Raw genomic sequence first — 21,699 nt, 5'->3', positions numbered from 1 at the left:
ATGATTCTATGATTCTATGAATTGGGCTGACAGCTGTGGCATACGGGCCCTGTGTGAGGCAAAAAACAAGCTTTGTTCTTGAATTTGATGGAAATCTATTTTGGGTGCCAAGATCTGAAACTTCCCTTTTTTTTGTGTCTTGTCTCACAGGTAGATGTTACGTCTGTGCACAGTCCCACAGGACTGCCTTGGATGAGACTTGTACAAGCAGCTGCCAATAGCAAGGAACAGAACTTGGAAGCTTATTTAGAAAACAGTCAGTTATATTATCGCTCTATCAGGAAAATCAACAAAAATGAGGAGCTGCTTGTCTGGTATGATGAGGAGCTTTCCAGACTCATGGGTTTCAATGAGATAAAAGCTCAGAGTCCACAGAATGGTAAGTGCCAAATTGCTGACTGCAAGGGCCACCAAGGACTGAAGTGAGTCTGCAGCTTCTTTAGTACAGGGTGATCTTGTAATACAGGAAATAAAACTTGTCTAAATCCTTAGCCAGTCCTTCTGCTTTGGGGATCGAGGTAGAGGCATGGAGCAAGAACAAAATTGCAGTTCTCAGTGATATTTTCATTGCTACTTTCCAGTGGAGGATGGTGCACTAGGGATTAATGCTGAAATTTTTGAGTTGTGTAATGGAAACCTATGCACCTGATTACCTTGGTATCCTAAAAATCTAAAATGTTGATGGAAATATGCATTTTTTAGCTCATTGAAGAATCACATATAGGCTAATGTTCAGCTTCAATCTTGCAAATGAGCAGAGCTATAAGAATACAAAACAAGCCAAACTACTCATACAGCACAGTCTGCCTATTTAGCATGGGAGACAGTGGAAATGAGGAAAAGGGCATGATTTTAATTCTGAGAAGATAGAAATTTGTTGCTCTAAAAGAAATTGACTTGTCAATTTTTGAAAAAATATAACACTATATTATGGAGGGGCAAAGAGATTACTGTCAAATCCATGCCAAGGTTGAATCCAGCTGTCATTTGCTCCAAACTTTGATCTAGCTAGACTGGAGCAAAACACTTTTTACATTCCCTTTGGTTCATTCAAGCACAGCTTATATAAGTTGGTTAGTAAAGGTGTGTGTCAGTTAAGGTAGGAGTTGGTAAATTTATATGGTGATATACTTGCCTGTAAATTAATATTAAAATAATATAGGCACATTCATAGCAGGAACCCACTAAACAATTTTAACTGATTTCACTGTGTTTTGTTAGCTTCTTTGAACTTCTTTGTTAGCCCTTTGAATTTACCACGGCAAAGTGTTTTCTTTGTACACAAGAAACACTATATCTAGACTCAAGACTTTAAACTAGCAGGTATAATGTTCCACTCAAATAATCAACTTTATTTTCTTATAAAAAGCTCAGTTTCTGGAGTTTGGGAAGCAATCTAAGCTGTGCTAAACTTCAAATTAGGGGTCTGTAGTTCTACCCAACCAATGTATGAACTTTCCTACGTATCCCAAGCCCCAGGTGCTGTGTGACATAATTTGCATTTAAAAACTGCTGTGTGTTGTGAAATAATGTAGCATGGATACTGTTTACAAAGGCTAAGATGTGCCATATGTGTCTTGGTCACTGGGTTATGTACCGTCTATTCATGGGCAATCAGTCATCCCACTGAACCAGAGGTGCAGAACATCCGAAGGATGGAAGGAAACTGTTCCCCATTCTTCCTGCCCATCACTGGCATTTTTTCTCTTTGAACACAGGTATCCGTGTCTCAAGGCATATAGCAGTTTGCCAAATGAGCATGAGTAATGGCTTCAGGCATTATTGTCAGATTATTTGTTAAAGACATTAGACTTCCATAGTATCCTACGCAGAAAATAGAGGCTCCTGTCAAAATCTTTGGGTCCAGGTCTAAACCACATTATTACCTGGTTATATAGAATTTAACACTCAGCCTGTATTAAAGCCAGTGACTTACTTAGGAAATGTAGACTCATATCTGGGTTCAAAATTCAAATTGTCATGAAGTTCATATGGTTTTATCTAGAACATTGTGTACTGACCATTTTACGTAACACAGATTTGGCTTGGGAGTCTAACTGAAAGCATTTCTCCAAGTAGCACATGAAGGCAAAAATGAACAAACTATTTTCCATAGCAGCAAGTGACCCGATTCTGCACTGGCGTTCTTTACCATGTGTCATCCGTATGACACAAGAGGTGTTCCTGTTCTTTTGTTTCTGTCAATGACAGGGTCAGGATCTGCATCCATCCATGGTTCTACCTTTGCAAAACTCACTATCTGTTGTCTGTTTCTGCAGAGCTGAGATGCCAGGAATGTGACCGAGTCTTTAAATGCGAACATTCCTATCTCTCCCATGTCCGCTTCCTATGTGTCCCAGAGAAGAGCGCCCTGCTATGGAGAAACTTCCAGAACCCTAAGACTGAAAAAAGCAACTTAGCTGAGCAGACCACAAATTTCCACAGCCTGGCAAGGGATCTGGAGGTCAAAATGGCAGCCTATAAAGATGATGCCCATGGTCTCACAGGAGAAAGGAGAGCAAAATCTGAAGAGGCTGAGAACAACAGGAGCAGAAAAACAGTGTTGTTGGAGAAAACTAATAATCTGAGTGAGAAGCATAACTGTGGCAAGGAAGAGGTTGGGGGAGAGCATGCACTGGCCGGTTCCTTCTGGAAGCTTAGTTCAGGGAGGCAGTCAGCTAGGAAGGATGCTTTGGAGCAGAAGCAGAGTGCTTTCACTGAGGTCAGGAGAATGAAGGAGAAGCTGAGGAATGAGAGACCAAAGGAGTCAGAACAGGAGGATGGCACGGTCCCACTTGGTAAAGAGCAGGTATCTAAGGAAGCCTTGTTGAACTCCTCCGGTAGTGCATTCTCCTTTGTGTGGCCCACCCGAGCCCGAGGAGAACAGAAGAGTGCTTTCAGAAAACCCAGTAAGTGTCTAACAGAAAGAGCTGCAATAAATTCTTCTCATCCCATCAGTGAGTCACCAAAGAGCCTGGGGGAGCTGTCTGGCTTCATTGCCACCACAGACATCATGTGCTGCAGCACTCTTCTCAATTCCAAGTTCTTTGTGAGTGATTTGTGTAATGCTCAGATGCTGCAGACAAGCATCACTCAGAGCAATGTTTTCCCATATACCTCAGAACTGTGGCCCAAACAAGCAGGAGGGCAGTTACAAAACACAACCACCACTTCTTCCTCCTCCTCCTCTTCCTTGACTCTTCTTCCTCCCACCTTCACGTCCTTTGGAGTTGCTGCCCAGAACTGGTGTGCCAAATGCAACCTGTCCTTTCGCATGACATCTGATTTAGTCTTCCACATGCGGTCACATCACAAAAAAGAATACACCTCAGCTGAATCCCAGTGCAAGAGGAGACGAGAGGAGAAGCTAACATGTCCCATTTGTCACGAGTACTTCCGAGAACGCCATCATTTATCCCGGCACATGACTTCTCATAATTAGAGCAGTGCAGACAATATCTTATCAAGGGACTGGGCAGGTTGGGTAAAGAAGGGGAACATAGTTCACTTGTATCAATTTCTTCTGAGTTTACATTAATTTCTTACAGGAAATAACTGTTTACAATAATTTATAATAGATGCATTTCAAAAAAATATAAAATGTTTACAAGAGTCTGAATGGGTTGTAAGTTTTGAAAAGTCAACCTAGCCCTTGTGAGTCTATTTTTGAGGAAATAAAACAGTGAAATGAATGCACATGCAGTATTAATTTGCAAAGAGCTGGGAACAAAATTATTAATTGCAAACAGAGTTTTCTTTGCTTGTATTTGATTTGCTGGTGTCTGTGCAGTACAATGTAAATACAGAAGTAACAACCACCTCATTGAATGAGGAATCTTTAAGCACTAAAAAAAAAAATCAGAGCTTATATGCTAAAAAACCTAGAAATTACTGTTTCTAGCAGCTTTGGTGGACTCTTACTCCTTGATGTTTGCTCAGTCAGCTCTCTTACCAGATTTGTTAGTATGCGTAAAAAACATACTTATATCTCACTGTCTCCTTGGCTTTGAAAGGAACTTGAAGTTAAGAATGTCTGAAATTTGTGGTCATCAACAACAGACCAATAGGCTGCCAAAAAGGATGTGACTGTTAATCAAAGTATCTGAGTTCTGTTCTAGGCTCTGCCACTTTTGTAATATCTTTTACAAAGTCAAGTCAACCTGGATCTGTATCAAAATGTGACCTGTTGTCAACATTATTGTGTAGATAGGAAGCACAGATTCTGCCCTGATATGTGCTTGCAAAGTCTGTGTGACTTCAGTAGGTGTATGGATCTGTTGGGGATAGAGTTTGGCCTGTGGTTTTCAGGTTTTGGATATACTAAAGGAAGCAACTAGGGTATTTGAGTTACTATTAGCTACTAATAGAATCTGCACACTTTAATTGTGGATGATAGGCTCTGCTGCACGAACAGCTAGAAGATGAGTGTCCTTCACAAAACAACACAGGCATACATGAACTGCATTGCATTAGTGTAGCTTGTCTATCCTCTGGTTTCTACATGGGCCAATTCCAGCTTTTTTAAAAAGAAAGTGCAAAATTCTCTCTCTAGCTTGGACACCTGAGACATTTTTCTCTTGCCTGCTTTGGTTTGAGCTCTTCTTATTCTCAGAAGCAGATGACTTTATACTGCTCTGGGTGTGGGGGAGGAAGCAACAATCCTGGCTATTGTTACTGCAGTTCATCTAGATAGCCTTTTATTACTTTTAAAATCCATTTAGCGGCTTGCTCTTGATAGCTTATGACAATGTGTTCTTCAAGCGAGCATTTACCTCTGTCTTGTATAGTATATTTTCAGGTTGTTTAATGTTTTTGTGGCCCATCTCTGTGTCTGATCTGCTATTATTCCCCTTCAGATAGGGAATGATCAGAAACCAGTCATTTTCCGGCTAACAGTAAAGGACATTGCAATATAGTCCTTAGTATTTTCCACCATACTGATGATGCAGTCCAGTGTTTGTCTGCTGGACACTGGACAGAGGTTTTCTTCAAGTTCCATGGCGATTTCTAAGCTGATAACGCAAGTATCAGAAAGTAAATACATCTGAGAGATAAAAGGCAGCCTAAGTTTCTTAGGCTGTCACTTCAAATCAACATACTACACTCACTGTCATCTCTTGGGAGATTTCTGGAAGTCAGGAGACAGTATTCTTCCCAATATATTGCTGTTGAACATTAACACACGGCTGTTTCCTATTAACATTTGACTTATTGCAGGTCAACCACTAGCTGTGTACCCCAACTTTTTTTTCCCAGCATAAAGTGATTAAACTGTTACATTATGCCTTTGAGTTCAGCAGACATAAATTGAGACTGGAGGCCTGGTTGGATTGTAACACAGCTTTCCAAGGTCAATGGTGGAAGTTCTTGCACTGGAGTAATTAAAAACCAAAATGAAAAAAAGCTTTGAAAGATGGAGCACAGGGAACAACCTTGCATTGAGTAGGGGATGATGTGGTTTCCTTCTAATCTTTCCATCTCTATTTTGTGTCCAATAACATTTACTGTGTAAGGAGTATATTTATGGTGAGGTTTAATGGGCCAAATTTCACTCCATCTGGTTTTATCTGGGTGCCAGCCAGTTTACTGTGAAGTCAGTGTCCATAAAGTGTAATGAAGGACTTCATGGTATAGCTGCATTCATATGTGGTTAAGGTTATAATTCCCATTAGTAGTTTAGGCCAGATTGTGATCTCATTTATTCCAGTGCAAATCCAGAATAATTCCATGTTGCTACTCCTGATTTACCTCAATTACTTTAAGATCAGCCTGGCCCGGTATAAATAGGACTCAAAATTTTTTGGTACCATTGCAGCAGAATGTTCTTTTCTGTACTTACTGAAAGATGCCATGTTTTCTTAGCAGTTTTATGGTTAGAACTTAGCTTCAGATTTCTTCTGGAAAAAGACAAGAACAGCTGTGTAATGCTCCTTTCTATTATGTTGGCACATCACTTCAGCACTACCCTGCTCCAAGGCCCTGTTTTTCATGTGAGCTACACCTGACGTTTCATTCAGATCAGAATGAAGCAGCTAGTCAGATCTAACCAGTTACATGTTTTCACTGATTTTAAGTGATCTTGAGAAAATGTGGAAAGTCAGCCACTGATAAACAGTTGATGAATCTCAAAACCTCTTCCAATGGTGTGTTAGATCTACATCCTTAGATGTCTCACCAGTAATCAAACTTCTTCACTCTGCTTATGGTATGAGGCTTAAGCAAACAGCACGGCAACAGAGAGATTGTTTATGTCATGAAGTTGTTTCCTTTGGGTGTGGGAGGGAAGGTAAGGACTCAGTTACCCTATTTCTTTGTGGGCATATGTCAGCCACAGCAACTTACACACTGTGATGACAAGCAATGTATAAATGCCTTCTATACACAGAAAGACAAGAGAACCAGTTATGAAAAGTGGCAGAGCTGATTCAAAGTGCAAAATTGAAGAGGAGAGGTTTTTCATCAGCTTTATTTCTGGTACTGTCCCCAGCTCCTCCAGCTGCAGGGGCAGCACAGTTTCATCCTAGGATGTAAAGACTGGGGATTTTCCTCTTGCGACATGGAAATGTGATATTGCAGGCAACTGTGTGCAGTGCTGCCCTTGCTCCTTTGTAGGTGGCCACTGGCATAAAAACTGAGTGAACAAATTGCTTCTCATACTAGATTGAAATGTTTTGTGAACTAAGACTTGTTTGCACACACAACTGATCAATATGACATCTTGTTGCCTGCTACACCTGGTCTGACATCAGAGCAAAACAGCACAGATGCCAACAGAACCAGAACTTTATTCCCTGTGTGTAAAATGAGCTCTTGTGTGAAGCCCCTTGTGCAGGCAGAGGGAATGTCTTTCATGTGTCTCAAGTTTAACTGAGTGTCTCAGTGAAGCTGGGTCACATAAACCAGGGGGCTTATCTGAAATTTTTGCAGATTTTATTTCTCTAAATGAAAATACTTATATTAAAGCTGAGTGAACCAAATATTGTACAGGCAAAAGGAAGCCTAACAGGACAAAGAAAAACAAACTTCCTATAATTGAGTCATGCTGGGACTTTTTTTAACCTTATGTCTAGAAGTTTGAATGTTTAAAATGGTGCAGATGGAAGGAAATCCTGCTGGAGGAAAGGCACTTCACTAGAGTAGGGGGTTCATGAAGAAATTAGGGGACTTAAGGAATTAATGAAGGACGGGATTCAGTCCCAGTCCAATACTGTAATTTTACAGCAAGGATGTGTGTCTTTTCTACAAGTAGAAAAGCTCGGAAGAAAAAAAAGACAGGATTTGGTTTCTTAAAACAGGAGAAGGAGACAATTCAGAGTCAGCTGACTGGTTCTTTTCCTGTCCTCGCTAGCAATGGCCTGTGTCGTCTTGATCAAAACACTATTTCTCATGACATCTGTTTCTGGATCAGTGAAAGGGGGCGTAACACAATGCTGTCAAGCTTTGCTGTCCAGGCTGTGTTTTTGCAGCACATTGTGCTTTTACTGACAGGGAATGCCAAATAAAGATATTTATTCACTCACTGACCTCTGAACTTTTTCTAGTGAAGATGTATTTCTCCATTGAAATGGCACTCAGATAGGTTTTTGAAGACTACACATTTACTTGGTTTTTGGGGTAATTCACTAATTGATGCCGTCTGTGGTCTTCCATTGGTCTACAGACCACAGTTTGAAAATCACTGCACTAGGACAGCTTTTGTGTTGTGACCAGGAAAGACAACATTAGACACACCTCAGAGAGCAAGAATGCATCGTTTTGTAGGGGGAAAAAAAAAAAAAGCTGGCTGCTATTTCTTGGTCAGAATTCTGTAAATGCTAAAAGGATAAAGGTCATATTGCTGCAGCTTGATACACCAAATCCTTTCTTGCTGCATTTAAAAGGAACATGATTAGAATGAAACTTTAGGAAGTCATTCTAGGTAAGGAAATGGTACTATAAACTGTTGAATATCCGTGTCAGCTCTGGAACCAGAAGAGTGGCAGTTTCAGTATGTTTTCTGTTGGGTTGTGGAAGGGCATCTCCAAAGTTGCTTGCCCCCTCCCTAAGCAAACTTCTGTCTAATTTTCTCATTTAAACCACAAACCATGTTTTTTCTGTAACTGATTTTCATTCCTAGTTTTGTGATGTTCAAACCTTTCAATGCAGTGTAATTACAATTACTGTCCGTAGTTTTGTGAGGTCTATGGGTTGTGCTGTGGTCAGAGTTTGGTTAGGTTTTCATAAGAGACTCTGTCTGGCTTGTTTGAGCCCACAGTTTCAGTGGTCACTAGAAACACCAAAAATGCCAGGTGGAGACAAACCTGGGACACACACATACAAAGTGGGACATACAGCTCAGGATCTATGTCTTCCTTGATGCTGCAGAATAAGGTGGAAAATCCATGCAGAAAGCAGCTGTGGGGGACAAAAAAGTCTTCTTGACCACATAGATTATAGAGATCAGCTTTAATTTTGAAAGTGTAGATTTAGGTTTCAGTGAAAGTTCTGTTACCTATCATAATTCCAGACGTTCTAGAAGTGTTCAGTACCTCTAAACAGTACAGTCTTACTAGGTTCAGTGCCACTTGCCTCAGTGAGTCCTGCAAGCTCTGCCTTTACAGATATTTCCTTTTTGACAGTTCTGAATTTGCACCCTTTCAACATCACTGTATTAAAATGAGATAAAAAAGGATATAGTTTATCTATCCTGCTTGTTACCTCCCTTCTCTGAGATAAGAAAGCTGGTCTTTCAGCATCTTTGGACAGGACGTTTCCTGTGACCCTACCTTGAGCAAAAAGTACAGTCTAACACAGTTTACACTACCCCATGTCCAGGTTAGAAGCTCAGTGAGATGGGAATAAATATGGAATGGCAGTTTGAGAAGACAGGAAAAAATAATTTTTTAAGCCTGATAATTTCAATGCCAATTAGCCAGTAGATGGCATATGAAATAGTAAATAGTATTTTTTCAATTAATAAAGTTTGTCAAGCTTTCACATTAATGTTCCAGTGAAACTGATCTCTTTAGAGAACTAGCAGCACTATTGATTTCAAATGGACCTACCAGCAAATGCTTCTTCATTGATTTGTTTTCCCAATGGATTCCAATTTCTAGACGTAAGTACTTACCGTATTACTATAGGAAGAAATTGTTTACTGTTTGTATCCATATGATAGAGATTTTGGTCCTTGAATGGCTAAAGTTTTTAAATGTTGGGTTTAACAACTACTATGGTTTGTACGTGACAGCACAACTGATTGTGTTTAGAAAAACAAAGTAGTATACCTGGATCATTTAGATACTAAAGAGGCTTAAAAGACATTAGAAGAAATACATTAGTTTTGTTTACACATTTGTTGACTACTCCAGTCTTTTCAATCTTTAATATTCTTCATACATACATCACTTTACACAAAATTCTGTGTGTTTTTTCATTTAAATATTTTCCACAATACCAAGAATTTCAACAACTAGCTAGTGCATAAAAATCAGAATATGAAAATGGCTCAAAAGAGTCCAGGCTAGTGATTGCACTGAGTGTAGTTGATAAGACAAACAAGTAGTAAAAAAGATGGAAAGTCTGTTTGGTTGTTAAAATTATTTTCCTGTAAATACTGAAAGAGATTCTCTGCTGTCAGTTGTTTAAATGTAATTTATAAATACAGCAGCAGTAACTTACAGATGAGTAGGAAACAGCAATGTCTGACTACTACAGTCTCTAACTGACTAAATCTGAGGGGACCATTTTCCTAACTTAATTGCCTTACAGCTGGCATTTTGTAGAGATGAGAAATGTTGAGATCTAGATTTTTCTAAATAATTACAAAGACAGAGGGTTAGAAAAGAATTTCAAGAAAGACAAGGAATGTTGTGCATTGATTAAGCTCATGTCAATAGCTCTGTTAGTTGCCCTAGAATACACTATTACTTAATAAGTAGCTTGTTAACAGGATGTGAAGATGCTTCTCTGCTTTCTTCTTGTCTTTGGGGCAGGGCAGACACCAATCTGCTTTTAGCCTTAAGTAAAAACATACAATTTTTCTCCCTGACTCTGTTGATCTGACCACTGGCTGTAAATAAGAATGTACACAATCTCCAAAGGAGAGGAAATACTTTTTTCTATCTTTTCATAAATGCTTTGAGGTGGTTCTCATGACTTCAATACTGACAGGTGAGATTTTCTAAGGGACCAGAGGAAATCTCTCAGATCTAGAGCTAAAAACTGAAGAACAGACACTGCAACAACTAAGATGTACATTTGACTACATGAGAGGAACGCAGAAACCCCAGTGAATTATCCAAGTGTCTCAGCCATGCCCAGAAAGAGCTGGGTTCCACAGAATGGGCTAAAAAAGTCAGCATGTTGAAAAAGCAGACACTTTGAGCTATGTACAGGGAACCAATCACTGACCAAGAAAATCCTACTCCTTTTTAGGGTTTACATTTGGGGAGGTAGCTTTCTTTTCCTAAGAACTTTGTTACTAGAAAAGTCACACAAAAAAATGAGCATCTATTGTGAAGCCTCCCTCAGCTGATAGGAACTCGAATACACTTCTGCTGCCCACAACAGCACAATTGCTGATGCATGTATATTATTCTGGGTAGCAGAAGGGCCTTGCATATTCTCCTGTTGGAACTGGGCTCTTGTGCAGTAAAAAATCCATGGTTTACTGAGCCAGACAGATAACAAAAGGAGGGCCGCTGTAGCCTGTCCCATCCCTTCACATGCATGTATGCACATACACATATCCACTCTGTGAGATTTTTGGTGTCTCAGTTTTTCATTAGTTAACTAAATTATGGCTAAATCCTGCTCTGGGTTCTCAAACCCACTATTGCTTCAGCTCTTGAGAGTCTAAGTCCCTTGGCCTCCTTGGAAAATTACATCCTACCTTTTTTCCAGGGGCACACTCCCCCACTGGGCTATCTAGAGCTGTGCAGGTGAGTACTGAGCAACTCCTTTGCTTTGATAAGTGCTGTGTCAGCTGGTGTTTCCACGTGAGGAGGCACCCCTTTCCCTTCCCAAGAAGTGCTCTCTGCAGAGGTGACCGATCTGGAGGTGGGAATGATGATGTAGAAGTTGGTATCATCTACTTGATGTGTCTGTGGAGAGTGGGAGCCACCACTGGTCTGTTCCCCAATGATGAGAGCTCTGCCCAGTCTCTTCATTATGTATACAAACTCTTCAGCAGCCCCAGCTGTCACAGCACTGGTGAGGATTATCAGCCCCTTCTGAGAGCCATACCTCTCCCCTGCCAGAAAGCACAAAAAATATCAGAAAATGTGTCCATTTTCACACATTTATTTGCATAATGGTGCAAGAGAAGCCAAGATAGAACACAATTCATTCCCTACCTGCTATTAACAACCGATGAAGTTTGGAAATGTACTATGTATCTATGAAAGCACTTTTTTCAGTAGTCCAGCCTCTATGCTGTAAAAAACCTGTCACCCTATGTGGTGATTTGTGCCGTCAGTTTCTGGTAATGACCTCCAACAGCTGGCTCTTCTGTGGCTTTGACTTTTACAGGAGATCTAGATCCCATCAGAGGAGTGGGATAGGGAGGTGAAGAAGGCAACATCTTCCACTGCTCCAGTAGGAATACTCAAAGCTCAGCCAGCAATATCTTCAGTTTCACCCTCATCCCTGGTCTAGGAACATGGCTGTCATAGAGCTTGGACTGCAAACTATGCAGGTGGCATTTTATGAAATTAAAATTATAGTGGTTTCCCACAGGCTTTTTATAGTCTATAAATGGAAGCTGTTACATGGCCTGTCCCAAACTCTTCAACAAATATCCCTTTATTATTAAGAACTGAGCCCAGTTATCTAATTTTCTTACATAAACCAGATGACAGGAGTAGGAGGATTTTTTTGCACCTTTTTCACAACATATCTGAACATTGCAGATAATTTTGAGAGCTTAGTTCCTTTTAAAAACTGTCCTGTGCACTATAACTGGGACCTGGTAACGTGAAAATTACCCTAAATTGCTCTAAAAATGTCATTTTTTAAAGTAAATTATAGTATGATATGTAATTCTCATACTAAATTCTAAGAGAGGGGCCAATAGCATGGTAATTAATTTTCACACCATCTTTGCTCTTCTCATTTCACTATGGATGTAATAACCATTAGAAAACCATTTTCAAAGTAGATATATACATTACAGGACCAGATCCAGCTCCTTTGAAGTTAATATGAGTCTGCATGTTCCCTTTGATGGGAACTGGAATGTGTCCATAGTAATCATATCCCTTAGCACAGCCCACCTCTGACTGCCTGGGAAAATAGATGGACCCTGCAGCCTGCGACAACGGTTAGCCATTTGAACATCCATCCAGTAATTGCAGACACTATTGTGACATCTTTATTTTTGGTACTGCCTTAGCTTTAAAGGGGAAAAGAATTAAACCCAATGTTTAAGGCTTCTTAGCACTCTAGTTGTACTTTATGAGCACTGAAGAGCTCTGTTACTGCAGTTGCAGCATCCTTTTAACTTCCGTGAACAGCAGGGTAGGGTGTAGGGGGTCTCTGTGTGAGATACATTGCTAAATGCTCCAAACTCACTCAGATGTGCAAAATTTACTGCTTTTCTTTCTCTCTTGCATTCTCTGGACAAACTGGGCTATTGTGGATGTTTTAATCTTCTGAAATAGCAGATTACGCAGGTAGAAAGTGAAGAGCTACATATAAAACTGTTTGTGAGTATTGGGTGAGATATTACTAACCAGCATAGGATTTATTTTTAATTTTGTCAACTTTTGAAAGCAACAAGTCTTAATTGCTGTACACAATATTCAACTAAATTTCTGGGGGCCAGTTTACAAACCTCTGTGCCTAACATACTCCATTCTTAGGAGTGATAAACTGTTATTTAAAGATGGCGTTGAGGAATGTGGCTGAAATGCAGAGTTTTGTTTGTTACATTCCTTGTACAGCTTGATCTAATTGTGACAAGTGCTTTCACCAAATGAGCTATGGTGTCTAATGCTCACTTTAAAATACACAAGGAGGGACATCTCAGATGCAAAGCTACTCTACAAAGATATTGTCATTTTACCTTTGAGCTGTGGCTGAGTCCATATTTCCTTTACTGAGTTACTAGGTCTTTCGTAAACTTTGTCCAAGAGAATTTTGTGTCCTTCATCAAAGAAGTATGAGCATAGGATCGCAATGGAAGTGGTGGAGCCTCCAATATTGTACCTTTTCAAAAATTCAAAATATCAAGGAAACAATTGAAAATTTGTGGTGGACAGTAGATCTCCCTTCCAAGTATTGCTCCTTAAAATCAGTACTGAAAGGGCTTATGGCTACATTTTGATACATTCACATTCATGTTCCTCTATCAGCACATTTATCAGAGAAACAAAATCCTGTCTAAGAGTCTTGGACTGTTATTGCCCACCACTGACTTCAAAAGCAAGCAAAACTGAATGGTCTATTTTCTTCTTGATTCAACCTGGAAAAAAAAATCAGAAAGTAAGCAAAGACCTAATCTGCAGAGAAACATCAGATTCTTGTTATTCTTCTACTCTGAATAAACTATGTTGTTACTGACATAGGCAGCGTAAGTACCTGCCTAAACTCTAATATATAAATGTAGATCTCCATTTAAGCAACATATATTTGTAGAACTGTCATAATCTTATTTCTTGCTGCACAAAATGAGAACAGTTGTTGTTGGCACCTTATACGATCAGGCCATTTACTTTTGTGCCTGAAGACTGTGTTAGCCTCTGCATTTAGGATAGTCATGTTTGAAAACTTTGTATTTTAATTTCATACCGGTCTCTGAAGTTTAAATCTGCTGAAGAGTTGAAGTGTCATTGGAAAACCTCTGCTGTTGAATACACACAGTGGAATACCAAATTATTTTTTGTCTATCACTTTTTACTTATACTAGAGTACATGCAGCACTGGAAATGTTTGTACTTTGCTCACCCATAGGAGATAGGTACAGTGCTTTCCAGTAGTTGGTGTTAGGAGTGCCTGGCACAGACATTCCAGCAAAAACCTGCTAGAAAATGAGTTTTGTTCAGTCCAGTTCATAATTAAGTTTTTTTTCACCTCCAGAAAAGGATTAAATAATCCAGGAGGCCTCTGTCCCAAAGCATAATGCTTCTTCTTTATTCTGCAGCATTTGGGAGCTGTATTCTGGATTCACACCACTGTGACTGGCTAAAACTGAAATAAGCATCTTCAGTGTGTCCCAGATAGTGCTGTGCTGTCAGGAGGTCCTGCTGCACAGCCCAGGAGGCAGCTACACCCAGCAGAGAACAGTTTCGTGCAGCTGCCATCATGGCTGAGGTGAATGGCAGTCTGGCAGCTAGAGCGATGCTGGAGAGCTCTTCCTAGGACTTTCTTCCATCTAGGACAGTGAAACTGTAGAAACTTCAGTCAGTTATAATGACTGAGCAGTTTCTAGAGTTTTAGCTTAACTCTTGGAGGCACGTATTTCCTTCATTACAGGCATCTTGTGTGACGTTAAGGAAGCTGTTTAGTTTATCAGTGTCTCTTCTCAATGTTATGAAGGTTAAAAATAGGAAGAACATGAGTGGCACAGCTGTTCCACAAAGGGGAACTATTAAGGTGAGAGACGTTATGTGTTATGGTTAATCCCATGCAAAATTGAAATTATCAAAATATGAAGTTCATGAGTGGCCCAGCTGTTCCAGGGAGGGAAACTTGTAAAATGAGAAACATTATTCATTATGGTTAATCCCATGCAAAACTGAAATATTAGCCTTCCCATAAATTCATAAGATGAATGATTTAGGAAGAATGTAAAAAGCTGAGGTTTGAGGTTCTTCTATAAGCCTTCAGAGACTGAGTCTTATGTGTGCACTCAAAGGTCTGGAAATACACTAAATATTAAATAAAAAAACCCACAACAAACCCAAAGCAAACCAAGAAAAGAACTATAATGAGACTGTTTGGTACTTGGGACATGATTTCACCTTTGCTGTTTTGTTGCTGTTGCTCCTGGCCCTGATAGGAGTTTTGGCTTGGGATAAAATCGGAGCAAGAAAGAGCAAAGTCTCAGTCCTATTTCAAATCTATTGGAAGATGGTAGTGCCTTTGCTGAACATGAATTCAGTCACAGGCATGTTTTGTGGGTTGCTGCCTGCCTCCTGTGTCCTCACATAGTGAGGTATCTCTCTCTCCTCTTATCCTTGTGCTCATCTTTTCCTGCACATGATGCAAATCCCAGAAGAATATTAAGACGATTATCAGATATTGAGAGCCCCATGATGGCAAGACACATAAGTGGTTCTAGCACTAAAACCAAGTTCTTACAAAGGCCTATTTTTCTTTAGTTGATTATTTGTAATGCCCTGGGCTCACAAGCATTAGCTCTGGACCAAAACAAGGGAAAAACTTATCTAAATATTCTATGGGAAATGTATATTTGTGATATTCATCTGATAGCTGGCAACAAATGGATACCATCTTCTGGCTCATAAGATTTAGAGCATTGTTGACACACCTAAGTGTCCAACAGAGTCCTAAATTGAGAGCAGGCATGTGATGCTGTAGCTTGTTGCAGCAGTGTCTAGGAGTGCTCCAGCACCTTTGAGGCAACAGCTCATTTAAACCACCTTTGTGCTCTGCGCACAACAGTCATTCTGTACAGAGCTGATTGCCCAAGGTAATTTAGTACTGCGTATGGCAAACTAAATGCTGTAAAACAGCCTTATGCATGGTCTGGTTTTTTGACTGTTCAATCACTTGACCACTGCCTGCAGTAAAAGATGTAGTTAAGCCATACATATATAACTAATATAAGGCACATGCAGAGTTAGATTAGAAAGAAATCAGAGAAAGAAAACAGATGTGACATCCAGGATTGCGTTTTGCAAAATATTCCCTAAATTCGCCTATTTAGTTCTAAACATCTCCAGTGATAGTACAATTTATCTTGAGATATACTTCCAGACTGTTACTGTTTTCCTTGGCTGTTTTCCTTTTCTTATTTAATCCCAGCAATGTTAGCCTGTAAACAGGACACTAAGCCATGTAAAGCTAATTCACTGGTACAAATAAAATGCTGTTTTGAAAGAGTTTTGGTTATTTGCCATTCAAAGGTTTACCTCATGTCTATGATTAGTGCATCTGTGTGAACAATTTTCTTCCAAACATGCTCTACCAGTAGGTCGGACACCTGGGTTAGAAGTTCACAGTCTCCAAACATATCGAATCTCAGATAGCCGATGTTGTTTTCAAATACATTTGTGTGGAATGAAAATTTAATCAGATCTTCAAATACTTCTGGGGAAGGGATCTGAAAGAGTTTGGAAAAACAAAGCAGATCATTTGCTGGCACTGATAGCTTGGCACAAGATTTAAAAAGAATTATGTGAGTCAAGTTTAGTCTGGGTGGGACATATGTGAAGAACCTGATGAAGTTTGAAGAATATAATGAATGATATTAAGATTTTTGACTTATTAAATATAAGTTAGTGCTGGCTGCTGCACTGTTTAGCCAGTATAGAGTGTATCAGTAGAATGCCCTGGATCTGGATCAGGCAGCTATTTGTCAGGGCTCAGTTTATTTTTTCAAAGATACAGGAATTTCCTTTGACAAAAGAGACAGAGCAGGCTACTAGAACCATCCCCCAGCCTGCAGCACAGGCCACTATCCCAGAACTGCCACCCAAGCCCACTTTTTTCCTCTAACAATTCTTGCTAAATGAGGCACTTGGGACTTTTATAATCTCTTGATTGGCCTCAGCTGACAAGCAGCTGCTGGCTATAGGAGAGGTTGGCTCCAGCCCCTCTTAATGAGCCAGTTCCTATAACAATGAGGAGCCTGATGTTTTGGGTGTGTGCTAGGATACTCTTAAGGTAGACATGTTAAATCTCTTATATGATAACTTTGCCTGGGGTCTCAGGTGTTAGGCTGTGATTAATTTCATTTTGTTTAGCTAATGTTGTAAACCAGCAGATATTTTTTCAATACTGATGTGTAGCCAACTCATAAAGTTATTCTAGTAATCCCTGCATGCATTGGAGACCTAGTCTGCTCCTATTGCCAAACCTAGGTTTTGCATGCATGTGTCTGAAAATGGAAGACTCTACTTCGGCTTAAGGAGGTAAGGCTTTGTGATATATATGACTTATGCGACCTTCAACAATTTGGCTTTTTCTCCTCAGGGTTTCGGTGAAAATGATTTTATACTTGCTTTTTAAACAGTTGCCCTCTGCCATAGTTCAGGCCCAGACAAACTATACTTTTACACCAAAAAGAACAAGGAGTCAGCAGTGAGCCATGTGCTAAAAGGTGTTCTCCCAGCCTGCAATATGATGCAGAACTTGGGAGGCATTTGGGCTTTTTGTAGCTGTAGAGGATTCAGGCAATCTCCAGCCCTACATGTAGTTCTCTGGCCTGGGGTTGTGCTCTTGCCAAAAGCAGGTTTGCCACAGCAGAAAGAGGGTTTCCAAGGTGTGTGAATACAGGTTTACTTGACACAGCTCAAGCGCTTTACCTGGGGAATATTACCCAGTGTATCACACTTCTGGCTACCTAGGGCTTCTTCATCATTCAGTGCCTTCTGTATGCCAAAAACTGCTGAAATTTTAATTTAAAAGCCCTCAGCCCTGTTGGCCAGTGGTTGTTGATCTGATGGTGAGAGCGAACTCTACTGAGTCCTTTTCTGTATCCTTCTTTCTCATTGTACCTTGTAAAAATAACCACTGTATCTGGGCTGTAAACATATCAGTCCAGCACTACTGAGTTTGTCATTTCCAATCCACTTCTCAGTGACCGCAATGCTACTTGATCGGCCCACTGTACTTTGATTAATCACAGTTTTGAAGAACATATCCAGCATGCATTGCATTGTTCTGACAAAGCTTATATCTAGTTCAGAGGTACTTTTTCCCCCAGGAGAAAATAAATCATCACTTACTGGTAACATTTACAAATAAAATTGATGTGTTATGCTCAGCCACTTACTAAGGCTACTTCAACTGAACACACAGATTTCTTAGCTCTGTCTCTAACAATAATTGCTGAATGCATACCCATAAGCATGTTTATTAAATATAACCTCTGTGTCTATGGTAATTGTTTTTTTCTACTTGTTCTTTTGCTGTGTTGCCTCATAGCTTTGTTCACTGAGGACTTCAATACTTGCTAGCAATGTTGCTAACTCTTGAGAATTCGTTATGGATTTCAAGGTGGGCAGGTTGCTCTTACAGCCTCAGGTCTTGCAGGGTAAAATGAATATTCAGGGATCTCAAAGAAACTCTTCTTCATCTTCATGACCGTAGGAAAAGTTATGAAAATATTCTAAAGGCTCTAAGACTAAAAGTCTGATGAAAGGCACTCAGAATGTAATTTCAGTGGGGTGAGTGGTGGGGAAAGCCCCTTAATATTTAAACAAAAGCAGGGAGGAGGCTGGGACCGACAGTAGACTGTTACTGTCCAGGAAAACTGCAGGTTCATGACACTGGCGCATCAGCCATGTGCTGCTGGTACCTAAGGAGTTGAGTCTAGTTTCAGAGAGCAACAGCACACTCTCCTTTGGAAGGCAGGGCACTGTTTGCAGGCCAAGGACAAGCTGGGACAGGATGCAGCTGAAAGTAAGATTCTGCTGCTCAGTCAGGCAATGTTTACATACAAATGACTTGATGCTTAAATATAAACCCTCAGGTGCCTGAGTAAGAACACTGTAAGCAATGTGGCCAGACTAAAAGACCTCCAAGTTAACACCACTTAAGCCAAGGAAAAATTGCTTTTTGTTAACTATATAGGGTCTCCCTGTTGTGCACTCTTCTTCCACATGTGAGTGGACTAATTTGACCAAGTAGTGTGACACAAAATAGGACCTAGAATTCTGCCCTGGAACTCATTCAAGGAGTTTAATCACTGGTTCTGCCACTGCCACTACCCCAACCATGGGCAAACTACTTTTCCAGTTGTGCCACTCTTCCCTCTTTTCTCCCCTTTTCCCTCTCCCATAATCTGTTTCATTTGTTTAGCTAGAAACTGTACTTTCATAGCTAATTTTGTGCTGACCATTGTAAGGTAACTCTAATTTCTTTCTTAGTATAACATTTGGGTTCCTTGTGTACCCTTACAGGCTGGAATGGAACTGTCCATACTAGTAGGTCCCTCAGCTCAAGGACTGAGCAGAACCAGCTATATCCCTGACAGCTAATTCTCTCTTGCTCTTAAAAACAACCAGAGCACTGGGTGATTTCCAGGCAATCCAGTCTAGTATGTCACTGGCATTACTATTACAAAGATGTTTTTAACATCTAGTGTAAACAACGTAAGTTCACTGCTTTCTACAGTTTAAATGCATTGGCCTATTCACCATGGACAAGCAAACAGATTATTCTTTTTGTATTTGAAACAGCCTCTTATGTATCTGAAGACTGTTTTCATGTCTCCTCTCAGTTTTCATCTCTCTGGAATAAACAACTCAGATCTTTTAAACTTTTTCAAGATGACTCTTATTTGGCCTTCTCTTTACTCCTGTTCCTCTTTTCAGTGGTCTCCCCACTTGAGCCACATCTTTCCAGAAAATCATTGCCCAAAACTGTGTGTAGTATACTGTAGCTGAATTTTCTTTAGAGCTGAATGTAGCAGAAGACTTCACAGGTCTTACTGATTATTTTCCTCCCTATCCATCCCAGTCTGATGATTAATACTTTTTACTGCAACAACTTGACTCTACTGACTTGTGTTCAGCTTGTGAACTCTGAAGAATCCATATACTTTTTTTACAGGTTTCCCCCTACACAAGCTGTTTTCCTCTGAGTTGTGTAGTCAATTATGCTCACGCTAGAAACTGTGTAAGAACCTTTCATGTGTTCTTATTTAACCTCATCCTACTTTTCATACACCATTTCTCCAGTGTTTCCAGAACTGTAGCTTTGAATTCTAATGCTGCCCTCCATGGCACCAAGACAGCCAGGATGGGGAGGTTACCACAAGCAAAAGCTGAAACCCTCTGGGATGATGCTCTGAAAGGATTAAAAGAGGTTATTTAAGGCTCTTAGTGTCCCCAGTCTCAGAGAGTGAGGGCGGCATGGCACAGCAGTGTGTAAGCCTGCTCTGACAATACACAGCTTGTAACATACTCAATGCAATCCAGTGAGCACTTATTTTCTAGTCAATACCCTGGAAGATTACATTTGAAAGGAAAATTTGAAAACATGATTCATGGCTAAATTTTTATTTTCATCAAAACCCCATTGAAAATTCTTAAACCAAATGGCCAGATCTACTGTAACATTAATGACAATGGGGAAAAAATGAGCACAAATTAATCACTTTGGTGGGATTGTAACTGAAAACGTAGCTGCATTGAATTTGAGTATCAGCATCAGAAGACAAAAAGTACTGGAAAAAGAACAAAAATTATTAACAAAGTGTCATATTATTTTCTGTACAAAATATAAGAAGCAAACATGAATGGCAAAAGGTGAAGAGTCAATGAGTTAAACACAAGTGGAAATATCCAAGTTTGGCTTGCATAAACTTGTGTATTTCCCCTGACTTTACTGTGGTTGATATAAACCATCATCATATGGGTTTACAACAAATTTTTTCCACCTGTTAGCAATAGATGCAGCAATTTGATTATCTATCTTGACACTTTGAGACTGAGCATTCTGATTTCACTCATTAACAGAGGGACAGAAGCAAACTATACTCTGGTGAAGTATCTGTAACTATTGCCTCCTTCAACAAGTACAATAATATGCTATAGATACATATTTATCTGGCTAAAGGAGGACTTCAAATGCAGTCCTTTATAATCCTTCATAATTTGCCTTTATAAAGGATTCCTTTTAGTCTTCTACTCTGATCATCATTTTCAGTTGCTTGTTGAAAACATTAATACAAAAATTCTCTCTCTTAGGTGTGAAGACTACTTCAAAAGTATTTGGGCGTTATCAATGGACCAAAAGAGTCACTCAGGGAGAGTCTTATCACTTAAAATTATGTAACACCTTTGCTAAGATCAGGCAGCTGTTCTTCCATAGGTAGTCTACAATGCTCAGATATTCATGAACACAAATGTTTCATTATGGAAGGGAAGGTGTGACTGGAGGGAGACAGAGGCAAACAGAAGAATAAGTAGATGACATTATTGAATTGTGTGTCAGCAAGTTTACCAAGCTCTGCCTTTATAAGCAAAATGCTATTTTCTGAATCACAAATAATGTATACATTTGCCTCTGGGGAGTCTGACTTTGGAAAGTGGCATTTATGCAGCAGACAACTCGAGCTAGCATTGACCTTGATGCTGTCATGGAGGAGACATATTCACTACGCTGTATTATGCTTCAGCAGCTATTCTGTTGTAGCAGATGGAAAGGTCTACATGCATTTCGCTTGTCTGTCTCCTGCGTTCCAGCCCATCCTTCCTGCAGTTATTCACCATCGCTTTCGTTTAATGGTGTTGGATCTGCTTCACTGTCAAGGTCATTATCAAGGAAATCCTACTGTCAAGGGAAAGGGTGGCTAGGAAGGCAGCTAGCACAATAGAAAAAAATAACTCTTAGGTTTGTGAGGAATAAAGGTGATACACATTAAAAGAGCCACTATGTCCATGTATAGGACTGTCCATAAAAAATATTTTTTTTACAAATGCAATTAGTGGCTTCACTGTAATCTTAAGGCATTTGCTCTCTGAGACATCATCATGAGGTATGAAATGTGCCACAGAAAACACCCTTCTTGGGCCTGCAAAAGCA

The 21,699-nt window shown here is 39.9% G+C and overlaps 2 protein-coding genes across 2 annotated transcripts in view; one reads left to right on the top strand and one right to left on the bottom strand.

Annotated features, from left to right (window-relative positions):
* Positions 1 to 150: 150 nt before the first annotated feature.
* On the top strand, positions 151 to 3,686 carry ZNF488 (zinc finger protein 488; the record flags this gene model as incomplete). Its single annotated transcript, XM_010147896.1, has 2 exons — positions 151 to 379; positions 2,280 to 3,686. Coding segments are annotated over 2 exons (1,392 nt in total), but the record flags the coding sequence as incomplete, so codon positions are not given.
* Positions 3,687 to 10,900: 7,214 nt separating this feature from the next.
* Positions 10,901 to 21,699, bottom strand: part of RBP3 (retinol binding protein 3, interstitial) — a 15,810-nt gene continuing 5,011 nt past the window's right edge. The window contains exons 2-4 of the mRNA XM_010147893.1: positions 16,077 to 16,267; positions 13,046 to 13,188; positions 10,901 to 11,233 (exon numbers count right to left, since the gene is read on the bottom strand). Of these exons, the coding sequence (XP_010146195.1) occupies positions 10,905 to 11,233; positions 13,046 to 13,188; positions 16,077 to 16,267 (663 nt within the window). The 3' untranslated portion in view covers positions 10,901 to 10,904. The remainder of the gene's footprint in view (positions 11,234 to 13,045; positions 13,189 to 16,076; positions 16,268 to 21,699) is intronic.

Source organism: Eurypyga helias, unplaced genomic scaffold, assembly GCF_000690775.1.
Source record: "Eurypyga helias isolate BGI_N326 unplaced genomic scaffold, ASM69077v1 scaffold40422, whole genome shotgun sequence".
Classification (NCBI taxonomy): Eukaryota; Metazoa; Chordata; class Aves; order Eurypygiformes; family Eurypygidae; genus Eurypyga; species Eurypyga helias.
This window is presented reverse-complemented; position numbering and strand designations above follow the sequence as displayed.